General features: G+C 47.7%; 1 protein-coding gene across 1 annotated transcript; it reads left to right on the top strand.

The window, feature by feature from the left end:
* Positions 1 to 7986: 7986 nt before the first annotated feature.
* On the top strand, positions 7987 to 10280 carry LOC144783355 (interferon lambda-3-like). Its single transcript, XM_078662370.1, has 4 exons — positions 7987 to 8145; positions 9125 to 9268; positions 9937 to 10017; positions 10134 to 10280. The coding sequence occupies exons 1-4, from the start codon at positions 7987 to 7989 to the stop codon at positions 10278 to 10280; spliced, it is 531 nt and encodes a 176-aa protein (XP_078518496.1).
* The last annotated feature ends 348 nt before the right edge of the window (positions 10281 to 10628 follow it).

Below are 10628 nucleotides of genomic sequence, written 5' to 3'. Positions count from 1 at the left end.
ATGATTGGGATGCTGGGGTGGGTGGTGGGGAGGGGGGTTTATTTCTTTTTTTCCTTTTTTTTGAGGCACTCATTTCTTGGACTCTTTGCTTGGACTTTATCTCGGTGTGGGCAACGATGCTGTGATGCGGAGGTGATGTATCCGTGCTGCTTATACCGGCGCTGTTATTATTCTTGCTGTGCTATCCATGGCCACTCCAGCAGTTAACACGCAATTAACTTGCTTATCCTGGAATATAAGAGGGTTGAACAATGCCAGAAAGTGCCGGGATGTCATAGCCTACCTGGATAGAAATCATGTACAAGTCGCTATGTTACAGGAAACGCATCTGGCACCACAGGGTGGGACATCGTTCGCGAGTAGGTGGGCCGGAGAACGTGTCTTCTCCTCCTACTCCACCTATTCGAGGGGAGTCGCTATCCTCATAGCCCACAGGGTACCCTTTCAAAAGTATGGAGACTTACTCGACAGGGAGGGTAGATATGCACTATTGTGGGGCAGGATAGGCCGGGACACTTTCACATTTGTAACCATGTACGCGCCCAATGTTGACACACCAGTTTTTTTCACTACTCTCTGGGGTAAAATCCTCTCCATTGCATCACGACACGTAGTTTGGGGAGGTGACTTCAACCTAGCGATGCAACCACAGTTGGACAGAGCGGATGGGGTCTGCACCTACAAGCCCAGAGCACGGGAGGCACTGGAGGGTATTGTCGAGGAGGGCGGACTGTTGGACGCGTGGCGGCACTTACACCCCCTAGGGCGGGAGGGCACACACTTTACTTCATATACCGGGACTTGGGCACGGCTAGACTATTTCCTCATCACAAGAGATGTCGCTGTTGACTTGGTGGGGGTTCGTCATCTGCCGAGGACGTACTCTGATCACAGCCCTGTCCTGCTCCACTTTCGTACACCAGGCTGGGACAGTCCTCGACCGCAATGGAGACTTCGCCCTGATATCCTCCTTGATAACCTGTTTCGTACTGAACTAGGTGAGGAGATCGAAGATTTCTTCACTAGGAACAAGGGATCGGTAGACTCAGTTGAGCACATATGGGAGGCATTCAAGGTCACGATCAGGGGGCACTGCATTTCCAAAGGCCATGGCGTACTACGCTCCATCCTCACATCACTTAACACACTGGAGAAGGAGCTGCGCGATCTAGAACTGCGAATGGTTTCTGACCCCAGCCCCGACCTACAGGCCGATTTTAGGGAGACACTGTCACGATATGAGGAGGAGGCTGCGCGGGAGGCAAAGTTTAGGGGCAAACACTGGCAGGCCCGTAAATATTGCGAGGGGGACAGGCCCGGAAAGGCGCTAGCTGCGATTACACAACCACCCCGAGCTCGTAACACCATATTAGAACTCACCGACACCTCTGGCACTGCTATTAGGGACTCGGATGCGATCCTTGCTACCTTCGTGGCGCACTATCGCTCACTCTACACCTCCACTGTAGGGCCCGACGTCTCCTATGCTGACTACCTCAGTGACGTTGCGCTGTGTTGGCTTAGCGACGGCGATAGAGAGTTCCTTGCGGCTCCGTTCGAGCAAGACGAAATACGCGAGGCCATTATGTCCCTCAAGAATGGCAAAGCCCCTGGGCTTGATGGCATACCAGCCGAATTCTACAAGGCTTACATCGACATCATGGCCCCAGTACTCAGCGAGGTCTTCTCTGAATCCTTAGATGATGGAGTACTCCCTTGTTCAATGCGCGAGGTAGTGATTACCTCCCTTCTTAAACCCAATAAGGACCCCAACTCCTGTAACTCTTATCGTCCGCTCTCCCTTCTAAATTGCGACGTCAAAGTACTTGCTAAGGTCTTGGCCACCCGGCTGTCGCTGTTAATGACCAGACTCGTGCTGCCCGACCAATCGGGATTTGTGGCGGGCAGGTCTACCTCCCATAACCTCCGCACGCTTTTTTCCCTGCTCCGCACGGTACACCCCGACACACCCGTGGCGGCCATATTTCTGGACGCAACCAAGGCGTTCGATTCTGTCGAATGGCCATACCTGTTCTCTGTGCTAGCTGGTATGGGATTTCCTACATTATTTATATCCTGGGTCCGCCTGCTGTATACTCGCCCTATGGCAAGAGTACTGATCAACGGTCATCTGTCACAGCCCGTCGCACTTACCAGGGGTACGAGACAAGGGTGCCCTCTCTCTCCCCTATTGTTCGCCATCGCGGTTGAACCTCTCGCCTGTAGGCTGCGTCAGTTGCATCGCGGAGGCGCGGTGCAATGCCTGCAGCGCCAGATTGATGTGTCACTCTATGCGGATGACATAACGCTATATGTCAAGCATCCTGAAACATATCTCAATCCGTTGCTTCGGGAGTTTGTTCTGTATGGAGGGATATCCGGAGTCCATATCAACTGGTCCAAGTCGCAACTGCTCCCCCTGACTGATGCGGTGACTGACTTCCCCTCGATTACCCACTAGAGTGGTGTCGGTCTGATATCCGCTATCTTGGGATCTGCGTTTCAAGAGACAGAGACGAGACGCTGCGATCCAACTACGGTGTAGCGATAACCAAACTGATTGCTTCAGTGGACCGCTGGATCACCCTGCCGCTATCCATGGCCGGGAGAGCGTCGCTCATAAAAATGGTGATACTCCCCCGCTTCCTTTATCTCTTTGTCAATGTACCGTACTTCCCTGGCGCTCATTTTTTCCGAACCTTGCGGTCGGAGTCGCGACGGCTCTTTTGGGGAGGCAAGAATCCCCGACTTAAGTGGTCTACCATTACCCTCCCCTATGAGAAGGGTGGTTTCGATGTCCCTGATTTCGAGGCCTACTATCAGTGTGCGCAAGCGCATTTCGCTTACCACTGGATGGCCCCTACTCCCTTTATGCCGCATGTAGCAGTGGAGGACTGGATCGTACATCCCCTCCCGCTTAATGGTTTGCTTCACTGTCCTGAATCTGCCATTACTACACCGAATACGTCGGTCTCCTGCACATTAGACGCATGGCGCCGCATCACCAAGAGCTTGGTATGTGACTTTCTCTACTCGCCCAAGCTACCGCTCACGCATCACCCTGATCTTACCCTTTTGGGGGAAGTGGGCTTTCGCAACCTCTGTGCAAAGCTGCGAGTCTCTTGCTGGGGGGACCTCTTCTCCAATGGCACCTTCAAGTCGGCAGACCTGTTCTTTGCTGCACACGACCACACTCCCCTCGACCTCTTCTACTATGTGCGACTACGGGCGGGGATGAGAGACATCCTACCAGACTTTCCCAGCGAGCCCGACACCACACCTCCGCTGCACTTTTTATTAAGCTCACAAGAGGGGGCCCACCTGGTTTCCGGCCTTTATCGCCAGATCAGGGGAGCTGTCCCGGTGTCAGAGTCCAATGCGCGGTTGCGCTGGTCTGCTGAACTCGGTCTCGACATATCAGATGAGCAGTGGGGTCGCTGCTGCGCGCTCACCTCTCGCATTTCTGCCAGCAGCAGATTAAAGATCATTCATTATAAATACCTGCAGCGTGTATACTACACGCCGGTGAGGAAACGGCGCTTTGGCCTGGCGGATGATGACCGCTGTGAACGTTGCCATGTCCCTGGTGCCGACTTTCTCCATTTGGCGTGGACGTGCCCTCAGGTGGCGGACTTCTGGCGCCAAGTGCTGGATGCTCTTGCGGAGATGGTTGAAGAACCAATGCCTTCCGACCCATTGGTGGCCCTACTCGGGGACACTGTCCGTTTTCCTAGATCCTGCCGGAAATTTGTTGACACTGCGCTCCTGCTGGCCAAGAGGCGCGTGGCGTGCCGGTGGGGACGGGGCAGGGCGCCCAAATTTAAGGATTGGCTGGGCGACCTAACATACTGCCAAGATCAGCATACGACATTTGCTGAACTGCTGCCCACCTCGAGTCGCCCCGGCGACATTTGGGACCCATTGCTGCGATATCTCCTCACACGCTCAGACGATGCGACCATAGCAGGCGATCAACCCACAATAGATTAGCGCACTACTCCATTCTTGACCCTGGCTGGGAACCCTGCTTCTATGCGCGTGCCCCCCTCCTTGCATTATCCAAGTAGGGCCCCCCCCCCTGGACTCGGCCACTGCACACTTGTCAGCCTCCCCCCGCCTCCTGACTCCATGCTCCGCCTGCACCGTGGCCTTGCTCCCTTGTCTTACCACCACTCCCCCATACTCTCACGCAGACTCCTTCATGCCCTGCTGGCAATATGTCGTGACACCCACTGCTGGTTGACTCTCTGGGGCCCCACGCCCGACCTAACCTCTGGCTACTAGAGACCCTCTCGCTGGATTGATTGTGCCCTGCACACACTCCTAAACGCACCTCCACTCACATAGCATGCCACACCTATACACTGATCCTTAACTGACCAAGATGCATGACTTGCCTCATGGTCATTGCACTGTTGGGTAATGTTGTTACGTTGTTTTATTACACCCCAAAAAACGGAGAGGGAAGGACGTTCTTTTTGTCTCCATTAGAAAACACTGTTCTGCTGCTGTTCATCCTCTTTTACTGTGCCACATCGGAGAAGCACCCCCACTTCCTCCTTCTACGCAATGCCGCCGGGCCTCCGGGATGCCGGCAACAAGGCTGTGTACGCTTCCGTTTTTTTATTGCTGCCGGCCTCCGGGTTGTGGGCACGACAAGCTGTGTGACATATCTCCAAATACACAATAAAGCAGAGTTGAACCCAAAAAAAAAAAAAAAAAAAAAAAAAAAAAGGTCTTCACAACAGATTTCAGCATGAGAATGTCCTACATGCTGCAAAAATATCTTGCCAGGCAAACAATCTTACCATGGAGCAAAAGGACAGGAGTCTTTAAATCTGCAACCACAATGTTTCATCTAGACAAGTCATCACCAAGAATATTCTGTATGCTAGGGACAACAGTGTTACAAAAGTATACTGTGAAAAGAAGTAGGCTCAGCAAGCTTGCTTGCTGTTTCCTATATTGCATGCTCTGCAAAAATTGGAGATCTATGTCTGTCCGGACCACAAACGTTTCTACTACCACAATTAATAGACTCTGGTTCTCCATGACAGAATTAGGAGGAGATCAGTCCAGGGTAGCAGAGATCTTAAGAGGGTCTACTAATAAACCACTCACAGTGAGGTAATTTCCCAGATATTCTACCTCTGTTCTCTCAACTTCCACTTCTCCACTACACCAGGCAGAGGTTTTCCCCTCAGACATTAAAGAATTGAAAAAACATGAAGTTGATGCTCAAATAGAGAAGTAAAGAAGATCAGGCTGTCGTAAGAAACTGATTCAAGACATCAGAAAATATACTCTTAAAAAAATCTCTTTTAGACTGCTTGAGCACAGGTTTGGCCAAAGACATTACTAGAACTCACAATGTCCAAAGGGTAACTGAAAGGCATCTTCTACTCACCATCCTTCTTTATCCAGAGTAGATGGTAAGCTCCACTGAGATCTAACTAAGTAAGGCATTCAGTACCCTGAATGGACTCAAGAATGTTTTAATGAGTGGAAATAGTTACCAGTACTTTACAATGACCTTATTCAGCCTTTGATAGTCAATACACGATGTTAGCTCCTTGGAGTTTTTGCTGACTAAGAAGAGAGGCCCCTCTGAGAGAGTAATAGACTGAACCATAAGGCCATTAGGAATATTTTGCCCAAATACAACCTCAGAACCTGTTTGTCATGCAGATTAAGAGAATATATCACTTCACCTGCATTGAGCAGATGCCAAGACCCTTCCCACCCTGGACTTTCCTGGATCAGTCCTTAGACAAGACAAGGCCCTTGCAGACCCAGCTCCTGAGCCCGATGCTCCCACCTCTTCTCTAGCTCTCAGTCCCATTCTCTCCTGTGCCTTCCTCCTCTTGCTCTTTTTTGTCTTTTTGCTTTTCACTTTTCACTCTTTTTGCCTTTCAATGCTCTTTTCACCTTTGGGATGTTTTCCCTCTTTTTCACTAGTGCCCCTTTGCTCTTTTTGTCCTTAGCTATTTTGAGTCTTTTCACTCATTACTCCTCTGCCTCTCTTTTTGCTTTTTTGCCACTCATTCTTTGCTCTTTTCACTTTTTTTCACTGTTTTACCTGTTTGCCATGTTTGCCCTCTTTGCCTTTATCACTTGTTTCCCTTTTGCCTTGTACCTTTTTGCCTATTTGTTCCTTCACTATTAACTCTGTGCCATCTCATGGGGCCTACTTGCCAAACTCCGTTTCCTGTCTCCCACCCATGCACCCGCCTCCCCCAGCTGTTTACCTGCATCTTCCAGTGCCTTTGCTTCTTTTCGTCCTCCAGCTAAGCTTCGCCCACCACCCCTGCGCTTCCTCCCTTCCAAGACCAGCTTTATAGCGACTGCTTTTAAGCAGGTGCCGCAACCCTGCCCATTTCGGACTTACATGTTCCGAGTAGTCAAGACCCTCGCACACCTGACTCCTGAGGCTTGCACCTCTCCCCCACTCTTACTCCCGCTTTCAGTCATACCTTTGTGCCATACTTCTCTTGCCTTGTTGCCTTTTTGCTTTTTGCTCTTTGCTCTTCACTGTTTTTACATTTCACCTCTTGCTCTTTTCGCCTTTGGGACTTTTTTACTCTTGCCCTTTTGCCCATGCCTCTTTGTGGTCTTATAACTCTTTGTTTGAAATGGCTGCACTCCAGTTTAAAGTATTTTTTGGATCCAAAGACAAAACAATTATTTGTCATGTGACTGCTCTCTCCTCTAGCAGCAAGACAATTTATAAGCCCAAGTGTTGTAATCTGCTGCCTACAGTTGCTGCTTGAGTCACTTCACCTTGATGTCAGTAGTCAGTGGTAGCTGTACTGGAACAAGAGTGATGGAGAAAATGTGCTGTCAATGAAAGCTCAGAGATTAAGCTGGGCTGGAAAAAGAGGGACATTTGTACTGTTTTAGGAAATATCAGAGTCCAAACTGGGCAGGAGGAAGAGGCTAGTGGTGCTGTTACAGACTTCATCCAGGAAGAGCTAGATTGGACACAGAGGAAGAGGGATACCCGTGCTGTCAATGGAAGCATCAGAGACCTAGCTGGGATGAAGAAAGAGGGAAAACTGTGGTGTCATAGGCAATATATGGGTCAAAACTATGTTTGAGGAAGAGGGATATCTAAGCTGTTATGGGCATCATCAGAGAATAAGCAGACAGGAATTGGAGGGAGACAGCTACCGATGCTGGCAGGGGAAGCAACAGAGACATAGTTAGGTAGGAAAAAGGGGAATATCTGTCATCTCATAGGCAGTATCAATGATAAAACGGGTTGAAGAAAGAGGGATATCTGTGTTGCCCTAGGTTTTCTCAGAGCCAGACCTAGACTCCAGGAAGAGGGATGTTTGTGCTGCCAAAGCAGCATCAGAGCCTCAGCTAGACCGAACAAATAGAGACATCTGTGCTATCACCGAAAATATAAAAGGCATAGTTAAAACTGGGGGGGAAGAAGTCCTGGTAGTTAAAAGAAGTGGAAGGGCATACATCCTTGTAGTTAAAGGAAGTGTAAGGTTATGTTTCAATAATGTCACAAAGAGGGTGCTGTTAAGGTAAATTCTAAAGTGGGAAACAGAATGTCTCTTGTTGTCAGTGTATATCTGCCTATGGTCACTAAGACGCAACTAACTATCTTTGGTCTGGTTTTATTTGAACTTAGATGTACCTTTCTTGCTGCTGGTTTATATTAGTATGACTCCAAGAGTTTATATGATGACCAGTTGGTAGTGCACACGTTTTATGATCAGAATGATACTCCTATGATATTACAAGATGGCTTCCATGATTGCCTTTTCTATTGCACTCAAGCAAGGATGATCTGCACCATGAGCTATTACAGGAAGCATTCCTCTTAGCACATCATGTTTCTACATATTCTATTGAGCCACTACAAATAAAAAAGCTTTATGCACGGAATTTATAAATCATATGGCTGTTCAAAATAGTTTTTGAGATTATAAACACTAAATATGTTTTGGGGTGCTCTTTTTGCCCATAGAAATGGAGTCGAAGAGGATGACGTTGGCCATGGTAGCCATGACTGTTCTAACTGCAGAAGCTTTCCCCAGGATGACAGCCACAAGGATGTGCCACATCTCCCAGTATAAGACGCTCATACCATCCGACCTTAGAGCCGTCCAGAAATTGCGGGATAAATATGTAAGTTACAGAGGGGAGGTTCACAACAGAGATCAGGAGTATGTGAAATGCATACACTTTCTTCTCAGATCTTAGTTCCTGAAGTGCTATGACTGCACACTGCAAAAGAAATTGAGAGAGGACCCACAAGATGACTTCATTCTAAAGGATACATTTTGTTGATGACTTCTGTGTTTCTATCAATGACTTACCTGTTCTGTGGAGAACATTGTAGGCATCATTAGAAGTTGGTCACTAAAACAGATCTCTTGTGAGCAACCTTAGAGATCTGTAGGACTATCAAGGTGGGAAGATCCTAAAAGACCTACGGAGTTTGAACAATCCCTTGCATATAATGATACATTAAAAGCTTGAAAAAATGTATTGGGGAGAATATGTCCTATGAGCTATGGAGGTCAACTTGTAAGAGACACCATACATGTGAACATGCAGTGAAGAGCTGATGGTGGAAGCAGTTTATACATTCCTTGATCTGATTGTTAACCAGGTGTAACCAGATGTCAGAAACTGTTCCTCGTTACTACAAACATTTCATTACAATGCCTCTCTACTTTGTCATAGGAGGAGACGATGTTGCCAATTATCCAGAAATGCTCTAAGAAGCTCTTAAATCTGAGGCCAACTGTGTTCCATTTCATGGTAAGAGATTCCTGAGGGGCATGAAACCAGGGCTCACCGTTCATCCACACATCGCGCTATGAATCTCTGCTCCTTGTCCAATTAGCCTATCCCACCATCCTCTTTCCACTGCCCTTAGCACTAAGATTGTTTTCCATTTTGAGAGAACCCTGCCCCTGAATGCGCCATGTCACTACAGAATGATGCTCTTGTATATTGTTGGTGTGTTAGTAAGATCTCTTGTTCTCAGATGTCGAGCACTAACCAGCAGAGACGAAAAACACTTCTTACTGAAGAGGTCCAGCCAGCTGGCTCGCCATGGGTCACAGGATGATCACAGCTGTTTTCTTCTTTTTTTAAGGTCCATGACAGGCTCATTATTGTTGAAAAGAAGGTGACACTGGCGATTCATATCTTGAGGAACATCAGCAATCCTGAGCTGTCCACCTATGCGTCGAAGCCTTTGGATCTGCTGGTGTCCATCCGGGAAAACCTGAGGCACTGCGTAAGTACTGGCAAAAGACTTACCATAGATTCTGTAACTGATAAATCTAGACCCGGTCTATGTTCTGAATTTAGGACCGCTTCAAGTATTACCCCCAGACTCTGTACACATACTTATCTTATTAACGGATGTATGACGTTACAACGCAGGCTAATACAACGCCTCCCTTTACAACGCGGTTTTTACATCGCATACCATTACAACGCATAACGCTTTTGGGTGCTGGATAGTGAATAGTTTAATTTACTATTCCAACTCCAGTCCCCGTGGACACTAGGGAAGGTTATTGGATAGTAAATTAACCTATTCCCTATCCTAGAGCGCCCCCCAGCGCAATGCGTTGTAATAGTTTGCGTTGTAATGACCGCGTTGTAATGGTAGTGCGTTGTAAAAGTTTCGTTGTAAGTGATGTTTAACCTTATTAACACCTCTAGGAGATTGTTCCCCATGTCTTCCCAGCCCTGAGCATTTCTTTCCTGGAAGTAAATGCATTTTTGCAGTTACTTCCATTGTAATTAACATTAGACACCTCAGCCTTAAGAACCATTCAGGGCATTGATCATGCTGATAAAGTTCTACCACTACATGGCATTGTGGGGCCTTGGGACAAAAGTGACACATTACTATCCAGGAAGATACTCATGTTTCTTTCTCAAATTATCTTTCAGGTGAATTCTAGGACCCATAGAAACCACCATTCACAGCACCTGGACCATTGGTTGAAGGAGTTCAACAAGGACAAAGAGATGGTAACCATGGGGCAATGTAATGCTGCAAAGGGAGCTGAGTGGGCAGTAGGGAGGACAGGAGTAGGCAGAGGGAGCCTTATCAAACTTTGTAACTTAAAGCCTTCTGTCCTTTCTAGGAATCGCAACAGTGTCTTGAGGAGATTGTGATCCTCAATCTCTTCCGCTTGCTGAATGAGGACGTCAAGTGCGCAGCGTACATGGAGGTGTGCAACAAACTGGTTCAGCATTTATCTCCACTCCAAGGGATTACTACAGCCAATTAGCTGCAATATTGCTACGACATGCAGTTATTTCACCATCTTGAAGATACAACGTATTGTGCCTCATCCTCCCTTCCTCCTCATGCAGGACCAGCACATCCAACCATCAGCTGCGATTATAGAGGACACCAGTCGAAAATTACTTTTGAACTGAAGTTTTAGAAAAATTGGAAACATAAATCCAGCAGAATTGTGCATTCTTGTTAAAGGAATGTCATGCATTACTTAGGTCATTTTCCTACACTTGAACTCATAGTACTGTATACATTTGCTGCAATGGTAGACAGTTTTATGTGCCTGAAACAGATTTGAGTCACTCACATTCCTGAAGCAATTCGAATCCTCTTACAG

This window comes from Lissotriton helveticus, chromosome 9 (assembly GCF_964261635.1).
Source record: "Lissotriton helveticus chromosome 9, aLisHel1.1, whole genome shotgun sequence".
Classification (NCBI taxonomy): domain Eukaryota; kingdom Metazoa; phylum Chordata; class Amphibia; order Caudata; family Salamandridae; genus Lissotriton; species Lissotriton helveticus.
This window is presented reverse-complemented; position numbering and strand designations above follow the sequence as displayed.